The 27,518-nt window shown below is 45.0% G+C and overlaps 9 protein-coding genes and 1 long non-coding RNA gene across 13 annotated transcripts; 6 read left to right on the top strand and 4 right to left on the bottom strand.

Annotated features, from left to right (window-relative positions):
* Positions 1-321: 321 nt before the first annotated feature.
* On the top strand, positions 322-6,699 carry LOC111072563 (ATP-binding cassette sub-family G member 4). The gene is made up of 10 exons (XM_022364512.2): positions 322-548; positions 2,793-3,187; positions 4,360-4,530; positions 4,592-4,728; positions 4,796-4,941; positions 5,006-5,244; positions 5,315-5,725; positions 5,809-5,909; positions 5,974-6,335; positions 6,407-6,699. Exons 2-10 carry the CDS (start codon positions 2,806-2,808, stop codon positions 6,546-6,548), a joined length of 2,091 nt encoding a protein of 696 aa, XP_022220204.1. The 5' UTR covers positions 322-548; positions 2,793-2,805; the 3' UTR covers positions 6,549-6,699.
* On the bottom strand, positions 6,613-8,585 carry LOC111072565. Its single transcript, XM_022364514.2, has 2 exons — positions 6,888-8,585; positions 6,613-6,836 (listed from the first exon to the last, which is right to left on the bottom strand). Exons 1-2 carry the CDS (start codon positions 8,490-8,492, stop codon positions 6,729-6,731), a joined length of 1,713 nt encoding a protein of 570 aa, XP_022220206.1. The 5' UTR covers positions 8,493-8,585; the 3' UTR covers positions 6,613-6,728.
* A 28-nt stretch (positions 8,586-8,613) lies between these two features.
* LOC111072568 (bis(5'-nucleosyl)-tetraphosphatase [asymmetrical]) lies at positions 8,614-9,169 on the top strand. The gene is made up of 2 exons (XM_022364518.2): positions 8,614-8,822; positions 8,885-9,169. Exons 1-2 carry the CDS (start codon positions 8,653-8,655, stop codon positions 9,147-9,149), a joined length of 435 nt encoding a protein of 144 aa, XP_022220210.1. The 5' UTR covers positions 8,614-8,652; the 3' UTR covers positions 9,150-9,169.
* An 89-nt stretch (positions 9,170-9,258) lies between these two features.
* LOC111072567 (UPF0430 protein CG31712) lies at positions 9,259-12,553 on the top strand. The gene is made up of 4 exons (XM_022364516.2): positions 9,259-9,719; positions 9,777-10,049; positions 11,790-11,873; positions 11,933-12,553. The coding sequence occupies exons 1-4, from the start codon at positions 9,381-9,383 to the stop codon at positions 12,089-12,091; spliced, it is 855 nt and encodes a 284-aa protein (XP_022220208.1). The 5' UTR covers positions 9,259-9,380; the 3' UTR covers positions 12,092-12,553.
* A 2,345-nt stretch (positions 12,554-14,898) lies between these two features.
* On the top strand, positions 14,899-15,838 carry LOC111072508 (larval cuticle protein A2B). The gene is made up of 2 exons (XM_022364429.2): positions 14,899-15,039; positions 15,115-15,838. Exons 1-2 carry the CDS (start codon positions 15,031-15,033, stop codon positions 15,508-15,510), a joined length of 405 nt encoding a protein of 134 aa, XP_022220121.1. The 5' UTR covers positions 14,899-15,030; the 3' UTR covers positions 15,511-15,838.
* A 35-nt stretch (positions 15,839-15,873) lies between these two features.
* LOC111072510 (cuticle protein 7) lies at positions 15,874-16,458 on the bottom strand. The gene is made up of 2 exons (XM_022364431.2): positions 16,365-16,458; positions 15,874-16,307 (listed from the first exon to the last, which is right to left on the bottom strand). Exons 1-2 carry the CDS (start codon positions 16,374-16,376, stop codon positions 15,999-16,001), a joined length of 321 nt encoding a protein of 106 aa, XP_022220123.2. The 5' UTR covers positions 16,377-16,458; the 3' UTR covers positions 15,874-15,998.
* A 390-nt stretch (positions 16,459-16,848) lies between these two features.
* On the bottom strand, positions 16,849-24,230 carry LOC111072498 (cyclin-dependent kinase 8). 2 transcript variants are annotated; one of them, XM_022364415.2, is made up of 8 exons: positions 23,738-24,230; positions 20,025-20,229; positions 19,798-19,965; positions 19,402-19,740; positions 18,255-19,339; positions 17,859-18,116; positions 17,123-17,241; positions 16,849-16,938 (listed from the first exon to the last, which is right to left on the bottom strand). In XM_022364415.2, exons 2-8 carry the CDS (start codon positions 20,178-20,180, stop codon positions 16,913-16,915), a joined length of 2,151 nt encoding a protein of 716 aa, XP_022220107.1. In that variant the 5' UTR covers positions 20,181-20,229; positions 23,738-24,230; the 3' UTR covers positions 16,849-16,912. The 2 variants fall into 2 exon arrangements, with proteins under 2 accessions (XP_022220107.1, XP_022220106.1); XM_022364414.2 differs by lacking the exon at positions 16,849-16,938 and having other exon boundaries at positions 17,075-17,241; positions 23,738-24,226.
* On the top strand, positions 17,345-20,645 carry LOC121403942. The gene is made up of 3 exons (XR_005967569.1): positions 17,345-17,420; positions 17,469-18,140; positions 18,226-20,645. It is a non-coding gene; the product is annotated as an uncharacterized LOC121403942 (long non-coding RNA).
* Positions 23,677-26,237, top strand: LOC111072500 (dynein regulatory complex subunit 3). 3 transcript variants are annotated; one of them, XM_041592314.1, is made up of 7 exons: positions 23,677-23,835; positions 23,974-24,449; positions 24,508-24,788; positions 24,841-25,019; positions 25,075-25,624; positions 25,679-26,013; positions 26,069-26,237. In XM_041592314.1, exons 2-7 carry the CDS (start codon positions 24,017-24,019, stop codon positions 26,172-26,174), a joined length of 1,884 nt encoding a protein of 627 aa, XP_041448248.1. In that variant the 5' UTR covers positions 23,677-23,835; positions 23,974-24,016; the 3' UTR covers positions 26,175-26,237. The 3 variants fall into 3 exon arrangements, with proteins under 3 accessions (XP_041448248.1, XP_022220110.1, XP_022220109.1); XM_022364418.2 differs by having other exon boundaries at positions 23,677-24,449; positions 26,073-26,237; XM_022364417.2 differs by having other exon boundaries at positions 23,677-24,449.
* LOC111072504 (enoyl-CoA delta isomerase 1, mitochondrial) lies at positions 26,172-27,398 on the bottom strand. Its single transcript, XM_022364423.2, has 3 exons — positions 26,978-27,398; positions 26,773-26,919; positions 26,172-26,717 (listed from the first exon to the last, which is right to left on the bottom strand). The coding sequence occupies exons 1-3, from the start codon at positions 27,227-27,229 to the stop codon at positions 26,256-26,258; spliced, it is 861 nt and encodes a 286-aa protein (XP_022220115.1). The 5' UTR covers positions 27,230-27,398; the 3' UTR covers positions 26,172-26,255.
* Between the last annotated feature and the right edge of the window lie 120 nt (positions 27,399-27,518).

Below are 27,518 nucleotides of genomic sequence, written 5' to 3'. Positions count from 1 at the left end.
ACGACAAATATAACAACGCCAAAACATCAATAACCAATGCAAAATATACGCCAACAGAGAGGTACGTATCCGTCAAGCGGACTTCGGCTGTGCTTCTGATAAAGCTTGCATTTCACTCACACACGCTCGCATACAGGCGGAGACAAAAGACCGACACACGAACACACACAGATGCTTGCAGGTTGTATGCGTATAAGCTCCCCAGCTCCACTCCACTAGCTGAGACGCTCGATCGTGTTCTTTCTGTGCTTGTGTGGGTCTCTGGTCTCAATGAGTCGTCGTCGTCAGCTGGTCGTTCGGCGGTCGGACTCTACCGGAATTCGAATTCTGAGGGAACGCGTTTGAACGGTCCCCACAGCTAGATGGGGGATCATTATTTGTTTTACTGCCCGCCAGTCGTGTACGTCGCTCCGAAGACGCTGTTACTCCTCGGCTAATTGGATCGCGAGTTCAAACCGAAGAAACTAACGAAACAAAAGGGTTCCGGTCCTAATTCTTAGCCGAAGAAACGTGTGATAGTAGTTCTGCGGAGCCTGTTGTTCAAACGGGTAAGGATCCCCCAAAAACTGAAAGCGTGAACTGTACTAATACAAGAAAATATAAAATAAGAACCACAAATTAAACAAATAAATTAAGAAACAATCTAACGGACATTTAATTACAAATCCGACCAAAGACTTTTCATCCTTCCGTTGAATGTTAGGTATTGCTTCTTTGTGCGAGTATGAGGTGCAGGAGCAGGAGTGGCAATTGTATATATTTGTATACATTGAATACACTCAGGTTCCACCTTATCAGTGCTTGCTTGCTCGATATCAATGGCATTATGTGTAAATCAGTGAGGAACCACTCTTTTCAGATACAAAGGATGGCGTTCAATGATAAGTTGACTCACGCATTTGGTGCGAATGAACTAAAGGTTTTAAAGAGAGTGGGTCACTTCCGTTGAAATTAACCAGCGTGAACTCGTCGAACTGCTGACAGTGCGCTTTGAATTGTGGAACTGCATTCTGGAAGAGAATCGATTAGCTATCACTTTTGCGATCATTAAAATAACAATTGAGTCGAACCTCCCGAGGTCAGCCGTAGAAAGATGGCATATTGAAAGTGATTTGGCTGCTTGGTCTCTTTCTTCAAATTAACACATCACAAACCTCAAGCAAGAATCTCTTCCATCGATGGGGGGCTGCTGTTGCTCCCATTTCCTTTGGGAACAGCTGTTGTTTGGCTTGAATTTCTTTGACGCTCTTAATGTGCTCCCGTGCCCAGCTGCATTGACGGAGATCTATGAACCGGTTTGTTCGGTGAGCAAAGTATACAAAACAATGTTTCATGTCAGCATCAGCACCATCACATAGGTACATACACAGCCATACGTATGTACATATGTGTATAAATACAAGCTTGTATCTACTTAGAGAGAATTTATATATTAGGTCTAGCATAAATTTTTCTGTGCGAAGTGGGGGCACGAAGAGAGCTAAGAAAGGCATAAGCACACGAGTATGTGGATTGCCAGAGTCACAGGCAAATATGAAATGTAAATCCAAGACTGAACAAAGGAAATCATGTCTAAATAAGACTCGGTCGGACCAAGAAAACAGCCAGTCCAGCAAAACGTGACAACGAGAGAGACAGCACTCGTATCAATCAATAGTGAAATACAACTGATTAAGACCCGTCAACGTCACTCTTGAGTAGTGTAGGTCTAGTCCCCCCCTTCATTTTAGCCCTACAGGGGCTGCCGCTGCTACTTCGGCCGTTGACATGGGTAGTAATTGCAGCGGACAGCTGATAGCTGTTTGCACGGATTCAAGTGCAGTCCTCATTAGCGATTCTTACCTTTCCCAATGCAACGCTTTCCCATGCAAAGGTAAATGTCCCAGCTGCGGTGGGCAGGCGCTTCTCTTGGATCGTGATGGGGCTTTTGTTTTCGCGCCATAGTCCCAGATGGCGATAAGATGCCGCGGGTTAAAGATGACACACACGAGAAGTACTACCCATAGCTTCGTCACCGACAACGACAGCGACAGCGACGATTGCAGTTGCAGTTGTTCTTAACGCTATGCTATACATGAAACAATGCTTTTGTTGCGATCAGAATCAGATCCCACCAGATCGGATTGTAGCAGATCAATGCAAACACACGCGGATGGGCGCTTTTAGCAATTGTCGCAACTATTGTAAATTTTTATTCGCATTTGATTGTTTGATTGTCGCAGCCGCCACCGCCTGTGCCTTGATCTTTTTGCAAAAATCTGTGCTGGCATTAAATCTACTCGTATTTAATAGCTCTGGCTGCGCGAAGTGTGGAGTAAACTGCGTGCTACATTTTCGCTTATGTAAATGTAAATTTCATTGGGGCTGTTGCAGATAATTTAAATGTTTCATTATTCATCTCTGATCTCTCATGGCTCGTCAGAAGCAGAATCAGATGAACGTCGGATTAGCTGAGCGGCGGCATCTGCTCCCAGGGAACCATCCGGAAGACACTTAAGGCGTGTAACAAAGGGAGAGCACAGCCTCAAAGGTTGATTTTATTCGGAAAGAGCGAAAACCGTCAGCGTCGATCAAAGTGCGAAATGAGCCTCAATTAAACCCGTTTGTGGGAAAATCGCTATAAACTGCCAGGCTGGTCTCGAAGTTGGCTTGAGCGGCTGTAAGGTTCTCACAAGAGACAAGAGGCATACCGCACAATCCATGATTGCATAATTCATTAATTCAATCAATCAATCGCTGGGCAACAACACGACAAAACTAATCGAAGTGATTGAATTTTTTGTCTTTTACAGTTAACCAAAGATAATGCCGACTGCGCGGGAGCAGTTCTTTAACGCTGGCGACGGTGTCGCTGGCATCGGTCTCGGAATTGAGATTGGAGAAGCCACCTCTGGACGAGTCTACAACGCCACCACAGTGCCGATGACCAGTGCAAGCAATTGGCGTAATGGTCAGACGAACACAGCCACCAGCACCACGCCCTCGTCCGCACCAACTTCCGCTCCGACCCCACCTCAAGTAGCGTACAGCAATGGGGCAGCGGCCACCAAGCAGCCGCCTCTGGAGTCTGTGGCCGAGGAGGAGGTGCACTTCGACACGGATGCCCTCAACAATTTGCCGGCTCGCGAGCCAGTGGACATTGAGTTCAAGGAGCTGTCGCTGACTGTGAACTTGGGATTCAACCGTGGTAAGCATTCATAAGGGGGCGAAGACATTTACAAAGAACTTGAGCTGCGATCGCATGATCTAAGATATGGATCGATAAGATTGGCAACTGGTTATTATTTAATATTAGATTGGGAGCATAGCTGAATTAGGTTTATGATGGTAAGCGGCTACTTCTTATGCAGCACCCCAAGGAAAAATTGTTTCCGTTCCCATTACCAGTTCATATCCAAGATTAGGCTACTGCCTCTAGTAAAGTCGTGCACACAATTATTGATATAGCAGAAGAGTCTTTCAAGGTTATTGGTTTTGGTCATGCTTCACATACCAACCAGCAATAAACACTTGCCTGTTAGTTCTTTCGCCAACTTTGTTCTCCATTGATTAGATAAGCACCTAACCCCTTTCCTACCCCTTTCACGCTTCCTATTCCAGTGCCGGTGCATGCCTATCAGGGCCAGAGTTAGTCATTCAAAGGTTCTCTTCCTTTGATTCGACTCTCTGTCACAGGTCTGCTAAAATAAACCAGCTAAACAATGCGGAAATGGAAAGAGTATTTGTTATTCGATATATCTGGGTCAGCACTGGGAAGGGGTTTTTACAGGCCATGTTCGACGATATCAAAGTTTAGGAAGAACCAAAGAAATAAGCAACCAAATGATATCAAAATCGACATCGATTTGCGCCTGGTAACTTGATTAGGGCCCGGGGCGTTGACCAAGCCAGAGCCACTCTTTGCCTCGTGTCAGCAATTATACTAAGTACGTATATAAAGATAATATGCCTGTTGGGAGCTGTGGTAATAGATTGAAATAATGCCATTGTTATCGAGTTATCATATTAACCAGTTAATTAATGTTAGCCCCGCCCTGTGGACTCGAGAGGGTACTCCGCTTCCACAGTAAACGTTGATGCATCATGAATGCTGCTTCTACGTATGTACATATATTGAAATGGAGCCTGGGGTTAACTATTCTAGTTTAGTATGTAGTTCACCCCCCTAAGCCGTTATTGGCCTACAATTTCCAGATGGAATGCTAGAATATAGTTTGCTTAACCGGTTACCCATTGCCCTCATGAACCGACCTTACGAGAGTACGAGTGCACTCGGAATGTCACACAGAGACAACTAGTATTACGTGAGAGCATGAGAGCATTAACTAATTGCAAAAATATTTACACTTTTCTTTTTAGGATCTAAGGAAATCTTACACAACGTCTGTGGAAAGTTTCCTGGGAGTCAGCTTATTGCCATTATGGGTCCCTCGGGGGCGGGAAAGTCCACTTTGCTGGATGCTCTTTCGGGTTTCAAGACCACCGGCGTGGATGGATCCATATTGCTGAATGGCCGACGACGCGATTTGCGTAAGTAGTTTGAAATGCTTGGGAAACGTTCGCCTTCTAATGGTTTCATTTATTTGCTCAGCCTCCTTCCGTCGTATGTCCTGCTACATAACACAGGATGATCGTCTTCAGCCCCTGTTGACGGTGAACGAGAACATGCATATAGCCGCCGACTTGAAATTGGGTCATACCGTAAGCTACGAGGAGAAGGAGAGCAGGGTATGTTTAAATATTACAAAGCATTGAAATGTTCGAGTGGGTTTTATTCTGGAAATACTCATTCCAGATCGAAGACATACTGCTACTTTTGGGTCTGTACGATCACGACCAGACACTCACATTGCGCCTGTCCGGTGGTCAGAAGAAGAGGCTATCCATTGCAATGGAGCTGATCAACAATCCCACTGTGATGTTTCTAGACGAGCCCACCACGTAGGATCCCAACTCCCTTTGTCACTCCAAGCTTTTTTTTTATCCATTTCTCACCCTATTGCAGTGGCTTGGACAGCAGCTCCTGCACCAAAGTCCTCGAGTTGCTCAAGAAGCTGACAACCCAGGGCCGCACCATCATATGCACCATCCACCAGCCCACGGCCAGGCTATTCCAGATCTTCGATGAGGTATACGTTCTGTCGGCAGGCAACTGCGTCTACCAGGGTGGCACAGAGAAGTTGGTTCCTTTCCTCCAAGCCGTGGACCTGCCTTGCCCCATGTATCACAACCCGGCGGATTACAGTAAGTCAAGAGATGGCCCCCTTTAAGGCATATATTTAGAGCAACTTCATCCCAACCTTTCACTCTTAAGTTATCGAACTGGCATGCGGAGAGTACGGCTATGACAAAATAGACACACTCAAAAGCGCCACGGAGAACGGGAGCTGTTTGACATGGTTCAACAATGCCAGTGCGGTGCTGCGCTCCGAGGCCTTAATGCGAAAGTATCCCATTCCGAAGCGTACCAAGAATAACTCGTTGGAGGACACCAGCTACGCGAACCAGTGCTCAGTGCTGCTGCGGAGAGGCTACATCAAGGCGCGCCGAGATACGACCATGACACATCTCCGCATCGGAGTCAACATAGCTGTGGCCTTGCTGTTCGGAGCCATGTACGATCACACGGGTCGCGAGGGATCGCGGGTCTTGGATAATTACAATTTACTATTTGCCATATTGATGCACCACTCCATGACCACGATGATGTTAACAGTTCTGACCTGTAAGTAAATATTATCCTTCTATAAGCGTTGTAGGGTAAAAATGCATCGTTTCCACCTCTTAACTGCTCTCCGTCAATAACAGTCCCTATTGAGATGTCCATTCTGATAAAGGAACATTTCAACCGCTGGTACTCCATGAAAGCCTACTATACTGCCATGACCCTCGTGGACCTCCCCATATCGGTGCGTAATTCATCAGACAAATCTAAAGTTCCTTTGCCAATTCCAACTATAATTTCTATTGAAGATCATCAGTTGCTTCCTATTCACCTCGATTGTTTATCTGTGGAGCTACCAGCCCATGGAGTGGGTTCGCTTCTGGATGTTCTTTGCCATTAGTTTACTGACAGTGTTTGTAGGCCACAGCTTTGGGCTGATGATAGGTGCTTGGTTCGATGTGGTGAATGGGACATTCTTGGCGCCCGTGCTCACCATTCCCATGATGATGTTTGCTGGCTTTGGAGTGACGTTGCGGGACCTCCCCAGCTACTTGCGGTGGGGCAGTCACATATCCTATTTGAGATATGGGCTGGAAGGCTTTATATCTGCCATATACGGACTAGATCGGGGAGTTCTAGAGTGCAATGAGGCGCCGTATTGCCACTACAGGTAAATAGCAACCATTTTTCCCTGAAAATCTGGGACCTAATCTTTCTTATGTGCCACGATATACCTTCAAGGTATCCAAAGAAGTTTCTGGAGGAGATTACGATGTCTGGTGATCAGTTCTGGAATGACGTTATTGCCCTGAGTGCAATGATCCTCATTTTCAGGTTCGTGTCCTATGTCGTTCTCAAGGCCAAGATTAAATCCATCCGTTGAGAGTGACGGAGCGTATTGTTACCATAACCCATTCCTTGTATTATACATTATTGTTGAACATTACGTTTAGTGCTATTAATATTTAAATAATATTTACACGTACATAAAACATTGTTAAATAAAGCTACAATCTGTAACTAGCCTATGAAGCCTATAAGATTAGCTTCGATATCACATGATTCAGTTGCTTAGGCCTTGGACGACCTCAGTATCTTCTATACTCTCGACAGCTGGTTGTAGAAGCGCATGGAGTTGCTTGGCAGTGGTCGCCATATTTCCGGAGTGCAGCTATAAAACAAAACAATTAGTTCGTTCGCTTTGATTAATGGGATGACTTACCAAAACAACTTTTTGGCCTAAGGAATCCAAGAGCCGCTGCTTTAGGCGCACTAATGACGTGGGTTTCTTACTAAACTTTAAAGTTTGTTCTGGAGTGAGTAGCTCCACGAAGTAGACGCTCGCCTGATCGCCCGTAGTCTGCACCCGCAAGCTGGGAATATTGATGCCACTGATGGGGCAGACTAGATCAACGCCCTCTATCTCAGCATCTAGACCCAGCTGTTCAGCATACTTGGTGAAGTCCGTCCGATCCCTAAGCAAGTAGCCAGGGGCACGGGTAAACTCCTTGAACACCTGTTCGGTTTTCAATTTGGCCAGTGATGGATGTTCAATGGCCACAGCCGAACGCAAGACTGTTAAACGACTGTCCACCTTGGGTTGTGCTTTTTGGTGACGTTGTGTAGCCTTTAGCTCTTCGGCGGCGTCTATCAAATCCTTTGAGTAATGTCCCAACGTGTACAGGGATAGGCAGGTGTCTATCAGATTGTCTGGGTAAAAATTATACTCGCCATGATCAAGTTTCTGAAGGGCAGCCAGCTCCAACTGCCTGAGCTGCGCGGCAGACAATTGACAGTTGAGTTGTGCGCTAGACCACAGTAATGTGGCTAAATCTTTGGCCCTCAAGTCGCCTGGCTTAAGCGTCATTAGCCGCTCCACTACGACGGCCATACATTCTTCTTGGTCCCAACGTTGCTCGGCAAAGAATGCAAAAATGTGTCCCAATCCTCTAGGTTCAATTTGAGTTATTTGAGTAGAGTCCAAGCAAATTTGCTGCAGATGCTGGCACACTCGCTCGTCACGCACACGCTGCAGCCGCAGAGCCTTGATTAAAGAGATTAACAAAGCTGAGTTTTCTGGTGTAATCTTCAAGCCTAAAACGGCATTAGCCAAAGTTGTGTCATAAGCTTCTTTCACACTGCCCGTAATCACAGTCGACGTCTTATAGGCAGCATTGCTAATCAGAGCGAGATCCAGCTCAGTTAAAGCTGACAAATGCTTTGGAAGTTGCTCCTCCAGAAGCGCCTGAAAATCGTTTGATATTGTCTGCTTCTTTTGCAGACCCATGTAAAAGCAAACTTGAAGAAATCGCTCTTTGTTGTCACGGAAATCTTCCTTTGCCAGCCGGCGCACTGCTTCCTGATGAAAATCCGTTCGTTTGAGCCAGTTTGGTATTAGGAAAAGGAATGAATACAGCGTTTCAAGCACTGTTGAGGTGTCCATCTTTGCTAGCTGTGCCACTGCATGTGCATCCAATGTGTTTAGAGCGGTTGCATACATTGGAAGTGCAGCATTTGATCGATAGCTGGATGCTAGAATGATCAGGGCTGGCAGTTGTGAAGCGTCTGTCTTCTCCACAGATCGCTGAAAGTAGCGACCGTCTGTGATTGGAAAATAGTCGGCATAGCGCACTGTCGTCGGAACATCGCGCACATTTTCCTTATCCTGGTACCGCACCAGTGCGATATGTTTGGCAAAGCGTGTGAGCAGCGTGCCGGCTTCATCGGCGGTGTCCCGCACCACATCTCTCGGCGTGAAGGAAGAGTAACATCTCAGTTGATTGGTGCGGATGGAGTTTCCCGCAAAGCGGCGAAGTAATGCGTACATCGTGTACTTAATTTAGTTTTTATGTAATTTCACTCAGAAACGTGCACATGGAGCCTCATGTAACTTTCGGTAACCCTTTACAACACTGGAGCCCTATCAACATATCATATGTTTTTACCTGACAATCCTTTCCAACACTGGGACAGTCATCACCAACAAAATGAGAAAAGCGGCTGGTTTTGTTGTTTTTCGGCGTCTTTGTGGGGAGATAGAGTACTTACTGTTGAAAGCCTCCTATGGTAGCTTTCACTGGAGTGCACCCAAGGGTCACGTGGACCCGGGAGAGGACGATTTCACCACAGCGCTGCGGGAAACTAAAGAGGAAGCCGGGCAAGTGACTTACGATACCACAAATGTGCACACATACATAACTAATTGAAATGCATAAACAGTTATGACGAAAAGGACTTGATTATATACCAGGACACACCAATAACGCTTAATTATGAGGTCAGGTCGAAACCTGAATCTCAGGCAAAGCCAAAAATCGTGATATATTGGTTGGCTGAGCTCCGAAATCCCAACCAGGCACCTATTCTCTCCGATGAGCATACGGAGTTTAAGTGGCTGGGCAAGGAGGCGGCCAAAGACTGCGCTGGTTTTAAGGACTATAAAGAGATGATAGACAAGTTTCACGAAATAATTGTAAAATTATAATTAAAATAAATGGAAAGTTGTGCAACACTTAAGAAAACGCTAAAAAAAAATACCAGTTTAAAATAGCACTAAAGGGTGTCAGAAAAATGGATTCTAGCAACGTTAGCAACACTGTTTTCGAGCATTGTGAAAATTGTATAAATTTATTTGATTAGATTGATTGTTTTGTTGTGTAAGCTGAAACCAGCTCTCAATAAAGCTAGTGATAAAAATAATTGTAATTATTTTACCATGGGTTCCCGTTCACGCACCCCAAGCACGTCGGGAAAACGCCGTCACAAAAGCAAGCACAAGAAACGCAGTAAGTCGCACAATCGGGATCGGGACCACGACCACGAGCGTAGCAGCACGAGAACTGGCAGAGATAAATCAACAGAGGTGAACCACCATGGCCGGCGTGACCGAGAACGAGAACGGCACCGTAGCGACAGGCACACAGAATATCGCAGCTCACCGTCTATATCAAAGCCTCGAAAACGGTCCAGTTCATCGAGCGGTGACAGCCAATACTCGGACCATGAGTCTCAGCGTAGCAGACACAAGCGCAGCCGCTTCAAGAAGCTGGATGAGGTAAGCGGTGTTTCCTACAATGGGGATTAAACTAAATGTATCAAAAATCTATTGCAGCAAAACCAGCTGCAGGTAGAGCGTCTGGCGGAAATGGAGCGGCAGCGGCGGCAAAAAGAGGCTGAACAAAAAACCGTCGAGGAGGAAGCAGCGAAACGTATTGAGATGCTGGTCAAGAAGCGTGTTGAGGAGGAGCTAGAAAAGCGGCGCGACGAGATTGAACAAGAGGTTAACCGTCGCGTCGAGACGGCCAAGGCTGAAATGGAGCGAGAAATGATGCTGGAACTGGAGAGGCGGCGCGAACAGATACGCGAAGAAGAACGCCGTCGCGAGGTAGGTGCTCGTAATCAGATTTCGCTGGACGACTGCTGCTATCACTGTCAGAAAACTACACACAAAACAACAACTACCGAAAACATGAAAAAACATAAACAGCAGTTAAAAACAGTCGTCTTCACAATGCCACCAGAAATCGCTCTGGCGGCGTTTTCAGCAACGGCTCAGTGTGCGCGTGTGTACATGCATCTGTAAAATATTCCCAAGCCCCCATCCCCTCATTTAAATAATTTGCACAGCCCATGAAACACCCCATATTTAACTGCTTAAAGGCGTAGACATGGCTAACACCCCACCACCATTTGCATCACTAACCTGGCATTTTTCAGCTCGCCCCTATCGCAAGCCTGCACACAACCCCACTGAGCCCCTGGGAACGCCGCGGCAGGTTTCGCATCTATCTTCTTGCCAATAATTTTGTAATTTTTATTTTTCCTACCAAAAAAGCCAAAATGACGACATTGCCAAATGTCGCATGTGTCACAGTTTTGATGCCAAACAAATATTGCGTACTTTTACTCTTAGCTTCATTTTTTGTTTGTTCTTACCTATATATTTTAAAAACTTTTATTTTGGTATTGGTTTTTGTAACCCGTTGTTATCGTTGGGCGCATACTTCGCTTTCTGTAGACCGTATTCAGCGTGATACTCTTGTTGTCTGTACGAGTAAGTGTGTGTTTCATGCGAGAGCCCGCAATAAATACACAGAAATCGCAGCAAATCACAAATCACACAGAGCCCCCCTGCCGGAATTAAAGCAAGCCTGCTGTGAAGCACTTGGTCCATGGAAGGACAGATAAGCAGAGGTTGATCCCCCACTCCTCTCCTCTACTCTTCTCCCAAAAACCCAGGTTCGCGTACAGTCCTGATTCTTTAAGTTAGTTTCTATAGTTAGGTGGTCTAGTTATGGGGGCGGGCTTTGAGCCTGCCGACTAATTAGTTCCAACTGTACGCTGCTTGAAAAACAAAGACAAAAGACGGGTGAGTGTCCTAAGCAAACGATACTTCGTGGACGGTGTGATAAGCCATCAACTATAACGATACTAGCTAAACACATAGCTAAACAATATATGATGGACTACGAGAAGACTGAAGATAGTTTAAGATTCACTCGCCAAGTTTTAGCGTTATAGAACATCTGTCTATAATTTTTATTAAGTCGGATTACCAATTTTACACATTTTTGTGCCTAGTTTGCGATTTTCATGTTTGTTTTTGAAGCTTTTTATTTTTCAAAAAATGTTTATAAAATCAGCAAAAAAAAAAAAATGAAAAATATCCAAAAAGTTTAAAAATTACCAAACAAATTTAGCCATTATACTGGAATAATGACCTATTTAAATAGTAAGTAGCAACAAAACAAAACAAAAAATAAATGAAATGAAATGACCAACAATTTAGAAATACTAGTACATTTGTTTATGTTGTGTGCTATTATAATGTAAAAAACTAAAAAAAAAAACTTACTTAAAACATTCTTATTAGACACTACTAAATGTTTTTACTTTCACCAAAATTTTCTTTGTAACTTATTGTTAAACATAAAAATAGATTTTACTGCATTTGCAGCCCATCAAGCAAAAAAAAATTGAAACCACAAACTTCTGTGCGTCCAATTCTCGCACAGTTTCCATCGCATCGCTGATGTCAAGAAACTGTTTCTATTTCATAGTTCTAAGCTGTGGCTAAAATATTAGGCATGATTTATTAATACGACATTTTGTTTGGGTTTTATAGGAGGATGAAAAGCAAAAACGCGAAGAGCTTGAAGAGATTTTGGCCGAAAATAATCGTAAAATTGAAGAGGCGCAAAGAAAATTGGTAAGCTATAAAAGATTATTGTTTCTTGGAAAAGTTGTTTTAATGTTGTGTTGTTTTAGGCTGAGGAACGCTTATCAATAATTGAAGAACAGCGTCTGATGGACGAGGAACGCCAACGAATGCGCAAAGAACAGGAAAAACGCGTCAAAGAAGAGCAAAAAGTCATATTAGGCAAAAACAATTCCAGGCCCAAGCTGTCATTTTCCCTCAGACAATGAGCCATTCGCGGCACGTTGTCAGCTGGGAACCGTGGCATAATTTCTTGTTAACAGCTTTTGCTTTTTTGTTTACCTCACTGGCAATTTGTCTGTGCTTAAACCATTTATCCGTTCTTATTGTTCTTATTGTGTTTATTATTATTACATTTTTTTTAATGACGAATAGATGGTTTAAAGTACAAGCAAAGTGCAACTTTCACCTTTTTTTGAAATTGCCAATTATTATGAAAATATTTATTATACAGCTCTACGTAGTGCAATGTGCTAGCGATTTCCTTAAATTTTTTTACATATACAATTCATATGTGGACGAATGATTATGTGTAGTGCGTCGTATTGTTAACACATCTGAAAAATTAAGAATATCTAAAAAAAAATTAGTGAATATGTATTTGCAATTTTTGATATTTAAAAAAAAACAAAAACAAACCGCAATTGAAATGGATAATAAAAATTTTAGAAATGCGTAAAATTTGTATGTTAAAGTCCCTTTTAAATTAACATTTTCTTACCATAAAATTAATGACATTTTTCCGATCACAAGAAGCCGTCGCAAGTCCAGATCGGAAAGGAAATGACCGACTTATAGCGATTTTACTAAAATACGATTTTAAAAACCGTTAAAAAGGCATTTCCTTATTGTCCTTGATGTCCTAAATAGGTTGACTCGACGGGGGACATTTTTCCGGTTACGAGGATATGTATCACGTCCAGATCGGATGAGAAATGGCGGAGTTATATACAATAAAGCACAAATAAATAACACATATTCTGCATTTTGTTGTAAAAAAAAAGTTAGTTCCAGCAATGGCCGTCGGTCATTCTGGGGGTGCCACTGTGAAATAACGTCGTTTGCACACTGGCGCCCCCATTTGTGAACGGAGATTTCTGGAACTAGTGTACTTTAGTTCCATCATTGGCCGTCAGTGCTAGTGGGGGCGCTACTGTGAAAACGACGTTTTGCACAATGGCGCCCCCATGGTTACCGACGGAGAATTCTGGAACTAAATTACATTAGTTCCATCATTGGCCGTCGGTGCTAGTGGGGGCGCTACTGTGAAAACGACGTTTTGCACAGTGGCGCCCCCACTAGCACCACTAGCACCCACTAACTTTTTTTACAACAAAATGCAGAATATGTGTTATTTATTTGTGCTTTATTGTATATAACTCCGCCATTTCTCATCCGATCTGGACGTGATACATATCCTCGTAACCGGAAAAATGTCCCCCGTCGAGTCAACCTATTTAGGACATCAAGGACAATAAGGAAATGCCTTTTTAACGGTTTTTAAAATCGTATTTTAGTAAAATCGCTATAAGTCGGCAATTTTCTATCCGATCTGGGCGTGCCACCCCTCCTCATGATCGGGAGAACGTTCCCGCTCGTTTGAAAAATAAATAGTTAGTTGGGGTTGCTAAAAATCCGATCTGTTGGTAGTCAGAGTCATAGCGCTAGTCGTAGTGATCGCCATAGTCGCCGTAGCCAATCCGCTCCTCGTACTTGTATCGGACTCATGTGTATATGTCGCTAAGTAGACACAACTTATTATGTATAGAGACTACTTAAATTTATATGTCTTGTTGCTGATTGGGTTGGGCATTGCTAGACAGCAGGCACGACCACGGATGGTGGAGAACGTTGATAGGGGTCCTGGGGAGAAGGGGCAGATAAGTCGAGCTGTCCAAGTGCGTGAGCAGGCGGTGGCGACTCCAAAATTGGTCCACTACCACTCGCAATGAAATCGTAATCTTGTTCTAAATGAATGTGGCGCAATATACTAATACGCACCGCACCACCTGTCAGCTCCACCCCACTCAACTTTACCTGACCCCACTCCACACCACTCCACTATAGCGCATATTACTTCACATCGAATTTAGCAACGAGTTTGGTGTTCGGAGCCTTTACTTTGCCTACCTTTGTCGCATTGATTTTTGAGCGGAGCATGCGTGAAAGGCGAATGCGACTTCACTGCCACCTGACCAGGCCCAGATCTGTCCAGATCAAAGATCTTGGGGGGCTCGGCCCGCAGGCGGATGTTGCAATTTGATTAATTAATTAAGTGGAAAATCGACAAAGCTCTTTACGGCATTTCTCGGGTTTGTCGATCAAACAATCTTCGAATGTCAGCGTGCAATTTGTTTGCTGTGACGGCGATTAACAACAAGCCTCTATCCCCTGCCATTCAGCCATTCAATATGTCAGCTAACTTGTCAGCAGACTGATCCTATTAGTGGAGTTGAAAATATTATGGAGATTCTGGTGGATTCACATAAGTAGTCCAATTGAATTGAAGGCTTAAGGGAAACGCTAATAAAAATAAGAAATTTATAGATTGATCTCCAAGTATACTTACCATATTCAGCCAATCCTTTCTTTCTTAAACCTCTATCAAAGCCCTGTTCGTATCACCATCAGCATCATTCAAAATTAATATTAACTTTGAACATACAGGAATATCCACTAAAACCCATCATATTGGTTTAATTGTTTTTCTAATAAAAGAAAACTTTCACTTGACTTTGGACCATGATTGTAGCTTGAATGGTATGCTGGGTGCCATTGTATGACCCTGGCTTATGGGTCACATAGGACCCGATTGACAATCCAGAGACAAAAGCTTAGCCTTGCCTACATTGTTGCAACAAACTGGAGCATAGCACCGTGAATGTTTTATTACCGCAACACAAAATTTGCCAAAAAATAAAATTAAAAAATTATAACAATTTTGCATTAGCCGGATTCCGGTTCGCGGTGCGTGGTGCGTGTGCTTGGGCTTGGATTTTGAGTGGAGGTGGGGACAGAGAGCTTTGACTCGACGAGCCATATAAAAGTTACGAACGCGACAGTTGGAGACATAGTTCAGTGCAGGAGCCGCAAGTGAAGCCAACTACCAAGCCACCACAAACCAAATCTAAACAAATTCCAAGCCAAAATGTTCGCTGTAAGTCAAAAGGATTAGGGAAAATCGTAAAAGAAAGTTTCCACTAACCACCTTTCTCAATATGTTCCCTTGCAGCTTTTGTCTCTGTTCATCCTGGGTGTGGGCGCTGCCGCCGCCATCGAGCTGCCACTGAGTCCCATCTACCACTCCCCGGGACTTATCAAGCCCCTGCTCAAGGCTGTCGAGGTTGAGGCGCCCGCACACTATGACTTTGCCTATTCGGTGCACGACGAGCACACCGGCGACATCAAGAGCCAGACGGAGTCCCGTAAGGGAGATCAAGTGCAGGGCCAGTACACGCTAATCGATGCCGACGGATACCTGCGTACCGTAGACTACACCTCGGATGCCCACAATGGTTTCAATGCCGTCGTCCGCCGGGATCCTCTGGGCCACAAGGTGATTAAGGCTGCTCCCATTGCTAAAATCCTGTCTCCTCTGCCCAAACTACCCCTCGGCCTGTACCACTAAGTTGGAGGGTTGGATAGGAAGAGAGAGAGATATCAAACACTGATTTCATCGCATCGACGACGACCACCCATCCGCACTAGCACTAGCATCTGCATCTGTATCTGAACTCTAGCCGAACTATGATTTACCTGATACCCAGACACCACCTTGTTTCGGATCGTATCTACATTCTACACATTACATATGCATCTTTTCTGTGTCTTCTTCGACGACTTTTCCACTTAGACTCTTCGCCACTCAGTTACCGATACTGCCGCATATTGGTATAAGCGGGGTCCTATCTCATCCGCCTAATATTGTATATATTATGTCTAAATAGACGGCAATAAATGCATTTTTAGAAAACAATCTCTATCAGAAAAACTCTTTTCGCACAACAGCCTGCGGATATATTCTACAAATACAGATCATATGATATATTTTAGTTTCAGACTATGCGTGCAGGTCAAGAGTCACTTCAGCGGAGAATATCCCTTTTCGGTGTCTGTTCAGTAGCGGGAGATGCTGGCAATGGGCTCTCGGCGAACCTGTGCATTGAAACCGAGCAGCGGGTCGGAGGTGTAGTCCACAATGCGACGATGGCCATCGGGCTCAATGAGGGAGTAACGACCCGTCACATAATCGCCGCGCCGATGCTCGAACTGGTCTTTGATATCCCCAGTGTGGCTATCATGGACGGCATATTGAAACTCATACTGAGCTGGACTCGAAATCAGCTCATCGGGGTGGCTGGCTATGATGGAAGCCTGAACAGCGGCAAATGCACACAGGATCAGGCAAATGCCAATTCTGGAAGACTACTCAAGTGCTGATTTGTGATATTGTGATAGACTTCCATAGTGTTTGTCGCTTACCAGGGCACTCATGCTGGAGCTGGAGATGGGGCTGTGGCTGTGGGTGGAACGTACTCAATCGACTGATGACTAAGGGCTTGTCTTAACAAGCTTTTATATGCAGAGCCCGTGGCTCATTGTCGTAGTGGCCAAGTTATGTGAGATGAAATTGAATCCCCCGCAAAAAGTGCACTGGTTGGGGCTTATGCAACGCGTACCAACTCTTGGCGAAATCGCATTAGGGAAATGAAACCGAATCCCTTGCACTTACTCCACCTCCAGTTCCACCTTCAGCTCTACGAGTTTCTGTGCTCAAGGGGCGGGTTAGCAAAAAGCTTTATGTTCAAAATTCACTCGGATTATATTATTATAGATTAAATTACAACTTACGCTCATAGATCAATATTTAGCTTATTCTGTATCACAGCATTAACAAGATTAACTCTACCTCTACACGCTGATTGGATGATTTGATGATTTGACGACTTGTATTCAGATTCAGTTCGAAAAAGAAGTATTCATTCCATTCTGTTTCAGGTACAACGGCACTTTGCTAGTCGATGATCTCCTCAAAATTTATTCTCCAGCAGCGATCCTGGGAATATGATAATGTGATAATAGAAATACCTGGTGGAACGCCATGCATGCCAATAACCCAATGTGTTGTGGATTGTTATGTGGTGCTGCCCCGAATTTTCAGTTTCTAACCGACTACTTGATTTGGATTGATTGGAGTGCTCTCGACTTCTACGCTTGCTGATTCCCCAAATTCAAGTTACCGTTCTCGGCCACCATCCAGGCGGTCAGCTTCTCATCCTCCGTCTTGTTGGTCTCATCCCAGGGGAATGCCGCGGCTCCTGTTTCTGCTGCTGGCTTCTGCTTCTGTCTGTTTTGTGCTCTGAAAGAATGTGGACACGTGATAAAATTAAGACTTCGTGATAGAGGTACTCAAATTCATATTTAATAAAGAGATTAGTGTGCCATACAGAAATAAAACTCAAAGCAAATATTCGGGTCAGTAATTAATCCCAAATACGTACGTACACAGAGGAAGGCAAATAATATGTTGTGGCTACGGTAATTGTACAGATGATATGATATAGTGACAATGCTTCTTACTTCTAGGTAGTTCAAATTCTACTCAAATTTATTTACAACTTGGCGGCGAATGTTGGTTTTTACCTTATGGGCCAAAAGCGACATTCTTCATCAATTGATGGGGAGGACGAGGAGCAGTTATCACTGCACCCACACAAAATGTTCAATGACAAGCAAATGAAAAGACACAAAACGATGACAGAGAACACAGAGTGAGAGAGAGAGAGAGAGGAGAGAGAAAGGGAGAAATGAAAGACACAGAGCACAATGTATAGAAAGAGCACAAAGTATAGGGAGCACAACATGGACGATATGGATGATAGCGCATGATCTTGAGAGCATGAGGATTCAAAGAAGCATGGGACAAGGTCTACACGAGCATGCAGGCCAGGGCCTCCTTCCCCGCCTCCTACTTACAGCGAGTCCGCGTGACTGCCGTTGTTCACCTCTAGGCTGCTCTGGGTGTTCTTCTTCCGGATGCCGGGTCGCAGGAAGCTTTCGCCGAAGAGGTCGCGTTCTCGATGGGCGCCACTCTTCGCCTGCTGCGTGGGCGGAACTGTGTGAGGGTACTTGCCGTCACTGTCAGAGTCCATCGACAGCTGGCCAAACAGGTCCTCCAGGAGCATATTGGCCTTAGCATTGCGCTGGCGTTTGGCGGAGGTTTTCAGCTTGGAGCTACACGAAAGACAAAGTCACATGGTGAGGGAACGAAATGAATCTCAAGTGCAGCGAACGATAGATAAGGACTTCACAGTAAAGTGCACACTTTGCAATTTGCCCACAGTCGTTTCCGTCTATTCACAAAAAACTCACCCGAGTATCTGGTCCAGATCGTCAGACCTCACCTTGGATTCCTGCGCGGTCGGACGGGATCGCGCGGACAACCGAATGCCGGCTCCATTGAGTACTCCCTCACCCAACATGGATGACGCTTCATAGGAGGGATGTTGATGCTGCTGTTGCTGTGGCTGGCGCACGATTAAGCTGGGCGGGGCTTGGTTGGCGCTCACCTTAGAGAACACGTTGTAGACCTTGGAATCAGGGGCCAAGACGGAGTTGCGTGTCACCGGTACATAGTAGCCACCGTTGGTGCCAGCTGCGCCAACAACGAGCTTGGGATTGTTTTTGGTATTCTTGTTGGCCGTGTCGTAGCTCAGCTGGCTTCCATTCACATAAATGGCTCCAGCGTTGCGGGACATGGTGTTGCTGAAGGAGACATTCGGGTGGTACAAATGCTGCTGAGATCCCTCTGCTGCGGGCAATCCAAAAAGCTGGGCAATGTTGCGATTCAAGTAGATGTCGTTGATGGATTCACCTCCGTTCTGTGGCTGGTGCTGTGTCTGGCGTTGATCTCCTGTGGGTCCGACCAGGCTGGAAGAATCTGCCAGGGATTGCGGGATCGATCCTCCCCCAGCAACAGGCATGCCCATATCGTGGCTGGTTAAGAAGCTCAGCTTCGGCTGGTACTTTCTCAGGCTCACGTTCTTCGAGAGACCCTTGCCATTGCTAAGGTTGTTGTTGTTGTTGCTGTTGCCCTGGTGGATGAGCTCTGTGACAACTTGGAGCTTCTCCTGCACCGGAAGCACGTGGTTTGACACAGTCTGGGTCTGAGGTAGCAGGAGCTGGCCAGAAGAAGCCGCCGCATACTTGGAGCTGAGGCGAACATTCGCCTTGGTGGCCGCCGTTGGCGAGATTCGTTTGAGGGCGTGAAAGTACGGATACTTGAGGCTCTGCTGGGCCGTGGGACGCTTGTCGGGATCGTAGGCGAGCATATCTTCGAGCAAATCGAGTCCGTTTTGGCTGCAGCGGCTGACGACGCTGCTTAGTGGCACTTTGATACAATCTGGATAGCGGAAGTGGATCATGGACGCCAGTCGGTAACCATCTGGCCAGTCACCCTGCAAAGCAATAACATATTTTCAGATTATAATGTTCAGCGGTGTTCAGGTGGTGCACTCACCTTCTCTGGCGTACCCAGCACGGAGCAGATCTTGAACAGCTGGTCCATCTCGCTGCTACCCGGAAAGAGCGGTCGGAACGTGTACAGCTCTGCCATGATGCAGCCCATTGCCCACAGGTCGATGGTGCTGCCGTAGTTAGTGGAGTGCAACAGCACCTCTGGCGCCCGATACCACCGTGTCGACACATAGTCCGTGAACGGCGGCCTCGACCTGATCTCCCTTGCTAAGCCGAAGTCGGCTATTTTGATCAGCTCTGGGCCAGAACAGAGAAGATTTTCCGGCTTCAGATCGCGATGGAAGAAGCCATGACGATGCATGAAGGCCAGGCCAGTGAGAACCTATCAAGGAGATGAGTAACAGATGGAAAAAGATCTCAGTGCTTGCTTCCGGCTCACCTGGAAGAGAATGCTCTTAAGCTCGGGCTCGGGCAGGTGGGTGTCCCGATCCTTGATCATTTGGTAGAGGTTCTCTTTCATGTATTCGAACACAAAGTAGAGGGTGTCGTTCTCTCTAATCACTTCCTTGAGCTTGACGATGTTCGGATGCGACAGTTTCTTCAGGGACTGCAATTGGGGGCACTCATTTAGGAGGAATCGAACTCTAGAAATTGTTTAGAACCCACCTTAACTTCCCGCAGGTTCATAGCCTCCTCCCAGGAGTAGTACTTGCGTTTCATTCTCTTTATGGCCACCTTCTCGCCGGTGTCCTTGCGCTGGCCCAGCACGACGGTGCCGTAGGTGCCGTCCCCCAGTTGGGTCAGCGTTATGTATCGGTTCATGCTTATTACAATAGCACTCTTCAATTCTTCACATAGTTTCTGGATGCACCTGCACAAAGAAATAAACAAATGAACGAGTTTCGTTTATGGGCAAGCAATAAAGGGTTTTTTATTATTTATACACCTCCGCCCACACGGGCAAACCTCAAGCGAATCTCAGAGTTTGAATTAAATGACATGCACTAAAAATGGAATCGAATCAAATCGGCCATGAGCCCGTTGGCCGGACGTGTGTGCCCGATTCTCGGATGCCCCCTATCCAACTGGAATCAATATATTGATCCAGAAGCACCAACCGATAAGCTTGCCCGAATTTCATTTGATTTAACCGAAAAACAACTCTCCGTCAAGGTCACAGATATCAACATTAGCGGATGGGATGAGGATAGGGCGGTGAGTGGTCAGGGTCGACGGGCTTGTAATTACAGCCTGTTCGACTTTCAAAGGAAAGTACACACAAGTAAAGAGTCGCAGATAATAAAAAACAGTTACAATCGACTAATAAAAATCCGGACATATCTACATCTGATTCGAAGTTATAATGTTAGTTATAGTTATATGTTATAATGGCAGATTGCGCATCCTTTTTGGTATTTTATGGAAGATATCCTTTCCACAGTCAAAGATAAGAAAAGAGACTAATTTATGGAATCCGGATTTTATTAGGTGTCTTCATTAGTGCTATATCCCCGCCAAACAAGAGCTGAATGAGTGGCTAAGGAAATTGTAATGCTAATTTCTGCCCATTCCAAAGGAATATTTCCCAGTATGGGCGTTGGCCACAATGAGCAGTACAGTCGTTAGACACATCTTCAGTTTCGACATGATTTGGATCTGCATTCTTCTGAGTCTTAATTATACTATTTATATTCCCTTCTCTAATCAAATTGGCAACGCCTTTAAAACCTTTAAATTCCCAATTTTGTGCGGTGTTTGCATTAATGCCACTTGTCAGCAAAGTCAATATAATGCCACTTGTTAGTAAAGCCAATATAAGCTAAACAATAACTAAATAATTTGCAAAATCAAATTTAATTTCCTGAATGGAAGGAATATCTTCCATTGAGGTAGGCCACAAAAGTAGAAGGATCTTCAGCTTCATCTTTTTTTGAATTTTTTAAGATTTTTATAGATGATTAGGTTGATAGGGCGGTTAGTGGTCAGGGTCGACGGGCTTGTAATTACAGCCTGTTCGACTTTCAAAGGAAAGTACACACAAGTAAAGAGTCCCAGATAATAAAAAACAGTTACAATCGACTAATAAAAATCCGGACATATCTACATCTGATTCGAAGTTATAATGTTAGTTATAGTTATATGTTATAATGGCAGATTGCGCATCCTTTTTGGTATTTTATGGAAGATATCCTTTCCACAGTCAAAGATAAGAAAAGAGACTAATTTATGGAATCCGGATTTTATTAGGTGTCTTCATTAGTGCTATCTCCCCGCCAAACAAGAGCTGAATGAGTGGCTAAAGAAAATGTAATGCTAATTTCTGCCCAATCCAAAGGAAAATCGCCCAGTCCAGGCGTTGGCCACAATGAGCAGTACAGTCGTTAGATACATCTTCAGTTTCGACATGATTTGGATCTGCATTCTTTTGAGTCATAATTATACTATTTATATTCCCTTCCCTAATCAAATTGGCAACGCCTTTAAAACCTTTAAATTCCCAATTTGGTGCGGTGTTTGCATTAATGCCACATGTTCAGTTTCGAAATGATTTGGATCTGCATTCTTCTGAGTCTTAATTATACTATTTATATTCCCTTCTCTAATCAAATTGGCAACGCCTTTAAAACCTTTAAATTCCCAATTTTGTGCGGTGTTTGCATTAATGCCACTTGTCAGCAAAGTCAATATAATGCCACTTGTTAGTAAAGCCAATATAAGCTAAACAATAACTAAATAATTTGCAAAATCAAATTTAATTTCCTGAATGGAAGGAATATCTTCCATTGAGGTAGGCCACAAAAGTAGAAGGATCTTCAGCTTCATCTTTTTTTGAATTTTTTAAGATTTTTATAGATGATTAGGTTGATAGGGCGGTTAGTGGTCAGGGTCGACGGGCTTGTAATTACAGCCTGTTCGACTTTCAAAGGAAAGTACACACAAGTAAAGAGTCCCAGATAATAAAAAACAGTTACAATCGACTAATAAAAATCCGGACATATCTACATCTGATTCGAAGTTATAATGTTAGTTATAGTTATATGTTATAATGGCAGATTGCGCATCCTTTTTGGTATTTTATGGAAGATATCCTTTCCACAGTCAAAGATAAGAAAAGAGACTAATTTATGGAATCCGGATTTTATTAGGTGTCTTCATTAGTGCTATATCCCCGCCAAACAAGAGCTGAATGAGTGGCTAAGGAAATTGTAATGCTAATTTCTGCCCATTCCAAAGGAATATTTCCCAGTATGGGCGTTGGCCACAATGAGCAGTACAGTCGTTAGACACATCTTCAGTTTCGACATGATTTGGATCTGCATTCTTCTGAGTCTTAATTATACTATTTATATTCCCTTCTCTAATCAAATTGGCAACGCCTTTAAAACCTTTAAATTCCCAATTTTGCGCGGTGTTTGCATTAATGCCACATGTTCAGTTTCGAAATGATTTGGATCTGCATTCTTCTGAGTCTTAATTATACTATTTATATTCCCTTCCCTAATCAAACTGGCAACGCCTTTCGGAGGATCTTCCGCTTCATCTTTTTTTGAATTTTTGAAGATTTTTATAGATGATTACTTATCGCTTTCCTAATACCATCCAAAGCTTTCGCGCATTCCCAATTGGATCGGGAATAAAATCATTCGAGTATACTATTAGTCATGCAAATTTCCTGCACAGGCCTTATGCAAGCACCGGAAATAATAAGGAACCTATTAAGATCTAGTTAACACTCATTTAAGGCATTGCCAATTCAATTAGAGATTGGCAATTTCTATAAAAGATCCACTTGGGGGAACACTTAACTCAGTCGCAATCTAATGATGAAGCTGGGCATTCAAGTACTACTCCTGATTGTTGGAATATCTGGGGCCATAGCCACTGGAAGATGGTATTCCTTTGGACTCGGGAGATTCTAGGAATCTACATTTGAAAAATAAATTGGTCACGGCGAATATAGTTCGTTAAGGAAAACAAACAATTTCTTTTATTTCCTACACAGATACAGATGTACGTATGGTAGCTTCTGTACATGTACTTTCTCGTGTGTATGATTATTGTGGGTTACGTTGTTGGAAGGAGTCTCAGGGCGATTTGAGTCACGTTTCGGTGTGACTTTAGTCAAAATGCTGGGCTGCCCGCAGCGAAGCCTTGAACCTATTCACATTTAACTAATTTATTAGATTTGCACAAGGGACACACGCACATCTCGGGGGGATTTGGGTATTACTATATCTGATATGCGACTAACTTTTCGCACTGTGTACAAACAAATAAACAAACTGAAAGGTGAGGGTGTCACTTTATCGATTGCCTTTCGGTCAATGGAAGGAAGGGCTCCGCTTCCCTATTCTGCGTTCCCTATTCCCTAGTCGTACCTCAGTCACAATCGCATTTAAACCAGATTCTCTCCACTTGATCACTGGGTAATACGAATCGGACGAGTTAAATATAGATCTCTCGAGTTTCTTCCTATGTGAGTAACCACTCGCGAACTGGAGTTTATTTTAGAAGCAAACATTAACAACTGCCAGAGCCGATATCCACAACAACCCGAAAACCTAAAGAACCGCAACCCTAACTAGACCATCCCTCGCCTCCGCTGCACCCCCAGAGAGCCGAACGCACGAAGGTCTACGAGTGGAATCAATCGGGACATGGAGCCGGCCATACCGGAGAGACAGAGAAGGGACCCCTTGCACCTGTTCCAAGAGTCAGCGATGGGGTGGAATACGCACAGACCACGGCCCAGGTGGTTACTAGGCAGGGCTCTGTTGTTTTCGGTTACCCCAGCAACCATAACCTTGATATGGAATGGACTCGACGCTGCACGACGACACCGCCTGGCAAATGTTAAACGAGAGTCAATCAAAATGGACGAGCAGGTCAGCCAGGGTTCAGAACATGAGAGTGAGGAACCGGCAAGGGGCTTTCTCGAGGAGATCAACTGCCCAGAGCCGGGCATCATTGATCGCCAGATGATCGAGACTGCCTACCTAGGGGAGGGACAAAAGGGAGAGTCGGGTCGCCTGCATCAGCTAGAGCCTGTGGTCTACGAGCGCATCCGAACCATGCGGCTAGAATTCAAGAGTAAGTCCGCCCGAAAGAGTGCTTTGGAGCGGGTGTAATCTGAGGGATGTCTTTGAAGATCTCTTGCGTATCGACCACCTCTGGATGTTGCCCAATCTCACCAAGCTGTGCCTCAACTGCAACAAAATTGAGGTCATAGAGCACATTGGAATGCTCACGGCTCTCAAGGAGCTGAACCTCAGCTTCAATTACATCACGAAAATCGAGAACCTGGAGACGCTGGTCAACCTGGAAACCCTCTCGCTGTTCAGCAATCGCATCAGGAAAATTGAGAACCTTACCCTTGACAAGCTGGTCATCCTCAGCATTGGCAATAATCTGATCGAAACGGTGGATGGGGTGAGACTTCTCTTAAGGAAACTGCATCTTTTAATCACGTCTTCCTCTCTAGATCGAACGACTGCGCTTTGTAAACAGCCTGAAAGTCCTTAATCTGGAAGGTAATCCCATTGCCCAGCAGCCAAACTTCCCTCTATCTCTCTATGTGATTGCCATTTTGCCCCAATTGAATTACTATGAATACGTTTTTATCAAGGCGGACACCCGGGAAGCGGCGAGGAAGCGTTTCTAGTGAGAATCCTCCATATATTTTCTCATCCGGATTGTCAACTCCCTTTCCCTACAGTCGCGAACTACGCGAGATCGAGGACAAACAGGAGCGAGAGATTCAGGTCCTTGAAACGGATGCAACAGAGGCAGCCGAAGCTGAGCGACTAGCTTCCAGCTTTGTGGAGCATCTAGATGGACAGCAGCTGTACGATTCCCTGTGGCGAGACGACGAGAACGGGCGACTCCTGATGCTGGTGGGGGCTCCGGTGCAAGAGCTGACCGAGGAGTATGCCAAAGATGTCCACCAGTTGACCCAGAAGATCTACAGGCTGGGCCTGGAGCGCTTTGGAGAACGGGATGAAGAGATCCGGGATTTTAACGCAAACTTGCAGGAGGGGCAGCAAGAGCTCCAGTCCCTAGGCCAGTCGCAGATCGAAAAGTTTTTGCAATACAAGGATCGAACTTTCGAGGAGTTAAGCTCGAAGTTGCGAGAGCTGGATGAGAGCGAAGACGGGTCAGAAGAGTTCTCCCAGGTGGACACCCTCAACAGACAATTTGATGATGCCCTCAACGAGATGTGGCAGAGCTTGATGTCCCAGGAATTACATTTGCACGAGGCTGTTGAGGTGGGTAGGAGAAGATTGAATTATTCCTTAAACTTATGTCGCTTCTATCCGCAGGAATCCACTCGGAACTTTCATCGCAAGATCTCCCAGCTGATGGCCGGCTTTGTGGAGCAAGCTCAGGTTTTTTTCCTCCAGCTACGCGATGTGTGCAGCCACTTTGCAGATAACATGACGGAGATTGTGACACAATTCCTGTCCACCAAACTGGCTCGTCAGGAAATCGGTGCTGTTCCCAAAGAGTTGATGATGTGTGTGGACGATCGCGAGGCGGTACTGCAGCTGGTCGAGCGCATGCGAATAACCCACATATTGCGCATCGATGCACGCGAGGATCGCATGGCCATACGCAGCAGGGAGTTCATTGACAACATGATCCAGCAGCTGAACAAGTAAGTGGAGACCGAATTCAAAGACAACAAAAACCTATAGACACTCTCTTTCCAGCAAGGAAGTGGACCGCCATCGTGCCAAAATATTGGAAATCAATTCGTTCATGGAAATGATGACAGGTGCTCTGGCCAATCTTCCACAGGAGTTGAACCAGGAATGAGATTTGGAAGTAACAGTTTAATTTTAAATTTCAATAATAAATGCAGCACTTTGGAAAACATCAGTTTGATGCCTTGACCTTCTATTTTTTCTCCTTGAGGCCCTCGAGGTGGGCGCTCAGTCCCGCTTGGAAAAGGGGAGTATTGATGTAGTCCACACAGGCACGCAGGTCCCCGGCACGATCCCTGAGCAGCTCGCTAACATCAGTTTCACGACACATTCGCTTGGTCAGTGTTCTGGCAATGGGATTGGCCTTATCAAATGTGCCAATGAAGGCGGCACACTGGGCCAAGGCCTCCTCTTTGGTACCGGCCACCTCATCGATGAGGCCCACCTCCAGGGCCTCCTGAGTGCTGAATAGCTTACCTTGGTTCAGCGCCCGCTCGACAATGCGGCGTGGCAGCACACTCAGATAGGAGAGCATCATCCACTTGGAGACGAGGAAACTAAACCGCGTGGCATGCACTCCGATGAAGAAATTAGGCAGCATGACGCGGTACTCGCATGCCGTCGCCATTATGCAGCCAGCGGCAGGCGCATGACCCTGAAATGGGAAAACGATTAGGGGAGGGCTTGTTCCATGCAGAATCAGGACTTACGTTGATGGCCGCAGCTGTTGGAATGCCGCAAAGATGCAGGGCCAGCCACAAGTCTTGGAAGATTGTCCAGAACTCCTTCAGCCTCTCCTGATCGGGCTTGTGCAACTCTTTGAGGTCAAGACCGGCGGAGAAAACTCTGTCATTGCTCTGGATAATAATAAAGAAATCGTGTCAGAGAACGCCTTTGTCCCCTGTGCAGACTCACCGACGTCAGAATGAGCCCACGGCTCTTGTTGCACTCAATCTGGTTGATGGAATCAATTAGGTCGTGCATCAGCTTCAAGGTGAGAGTGTTCACGGGCGGCAGACTCATTGATAATGTGGCAATTCCACTTTTGTCGTCCACTTCGATCGTTGTGAGACCCGAGTTTCCTGCGTTTGAGAGCGATCGCAAAGATTGGCTCCAAAGGATGGGTTTTATCTGCCGGAGATTCCCTATCACCCTGTTGCGCAACATTTCTACGACTTTTGATCTTGAGTAGCAATCACGCACTCAGCGGCAGGCATAAAATTAAACAAATTAACTCGTTTTTCTTCATTTGCAGTCGGGACGCGAACCTAAAGAAAACACAGAGATCGGCAATCGATAGCGCGTGAAAACTGCCTATCGAAAGGAACGAATTTAGAACATAAATTCAAATGATTTCATTGATATTATTTTTATAAATGTAAAAAAATGATTATTGCTCTTTGGCCTTCTTCTTCAGACCTCTGGCCGGTATACATTTCAGCATATTATAACCTGT

This window comes from Drosophila obscura, unplaced genomic scaffold (genome assembly GCF_018151105.1).
Source record: "Drosophila obscura isolate BZ-5 IFL unplaced genomic scaffold, ASM1815110v1 contig_179, whole genome shotgun sequence".
NCBI classification, from domain to species: domain Eukaryota; kingdom Metazoa; phylum Arthropoda; class Insecta; order Diptera; family Drosophilidae; genus Drosophila; species Drosophila obscura.
This window is presented reverse-complemented; position numbering and strand designations above follow the sequence as displayed.

Excerpts from the sequence above, each read along its gene's own strand:
- LOC111072504 (XM_022364423.2), bottom strand. The coding sequence starts at position 27,229 with ATGTTGCGCAACAGGGTGATAGGGAATCTCCGGCAGATAAAACCCATC. Across the intron at positions 26,920-26,977 it reads GTGGGCTCATTCTGACGTCG|AGCAATGACAGAGTTTTCTC; the intron begins GTGAGTCTGCAC and ends ATTATTATCCAG. Across the intron at positions 26,718-26,772 it reads CAACAGCTGCGGCCATCAAC|GGTCATGCGCCTGCCGCTGG; the intron begins GTAAGTCCTGAT and ends TTCCCATTTCAG.
- LOC111072498 (XM_022364414.2), bottom strand. The coding sequence starts at position 20,180 with ATGAACCGATACATAACGCTGACCCAACTGGGGGACGGCACCTACGGC. Across the intron at positions 18,117-18,254 it reads GATCTGGACCAGATACTCGG|CTCCAAGCTGAAAACCTCCG; the intron begins GTGAGTTTTTTG and ends TCTTTCGTGTAG. Across the intron at positions 17,242-17,858 it reads GGCAGTCACGCGGACTCGCT|AGCACAAAACAGACAGAAGC; the intron begins GTAAGTAGGAGG and ends ACATTCTTTCAG.
- LOC111072500 (XM_041592314.1), top strand. The coding sequence starts at position 24,017 with ATGGAGCCGGCCATACCGGAGAGACAGAGAAGGGACCCCTTGCACCTG. Across the intron at positions 24,450-24,507 it reads CATGCGGCTAGAATTCAAGA|ATCTCTTGCGTATCGACCAC; the intron begins GTAAGTCCGCCC and ends ATGTCTTTGAAG. Across the intron at positions 25,625-25,678 it reads ATTTGCACGAGGCTGTTGAG|GAATCCACTCGGAACTTTCA; the intron begins GTGGGTAGGAGA and ends TTCTATCCGCAG.
- LOC111072567 (XM_022364516.2), top strand. The coding sequence starts at position 9,381 with ATGGGTTCCCGTTCACGCACCCCAAGCACGTCGGGAAAACGCCGTCAC. Across the intron at positions 9,720-9,776 it reads GCTTCAAGAAGCTGGATGAG|CAAAACCAGCTGCAGGTAGA; the intron begins GTAAGCGGTGTT and ends AATCTATTGCAG. Across the intron at positions 11,874-11,932 it reads AAGAGGCGCAAAGAAAATTG|GCTGAGGAACGCTTATCAAT; the intron begins GTAAGCTATAAA and ends GTGTTGTTTTAG.
- LOC111072565 (XM_022364514.2), bottom strand. The coding sequence starts at position 8,492 with ATGTACGCATTACTTCGCCGCTTTGCGGGAAACTCCATCCGCACCAAT. Across the intron at positions 6,837-6,887 it reads TAGGCCAAAAAGTTGTTTTG|CTGCACTCCGGAAATATGGC; the intron begins GTAAGTCATCCC and ends TTTGTTTTATAG.
- LOC111072563 (XM_022364512.2), top strand. The coding sequence starts at position 2,806 with ATGCCGACTGCGCGGGAGCAGTTCTTTAACGCTGGCGACGGTGTCGCT. Across the intron at positions 3,188-4,359 it reads GAACTTGGGATTCAACCGTG|GATCTAAGGAAATCTTACAC; the intron begins GTAAGCATTCAT and ends TTTTCTTTTTAG. Across the intron at positions 5,910-5,973 it reads TCGTGGACCTCCCCATATCG|ATCATCAGTTGCTTCCTATT; the intron begins GTGCGTAATTCA and ends TTTCTATTGAAG.
- LOC111072568 (XM_022364518.2), top strand. The coding sequence starts at position 8,653 with ATGAGAAAAGCGGCTGGTTTTGTTGTTTTTCGGCGTCTTTGTGGGGAG. Across the intron at positions 8,823-8,884 it reads GAAACTAAAGAGGAAGCCGG|TTATGACGAAAAGGACTTGA; the intron begins GCAAGTGACTTA and ends ATGCATAAACAG.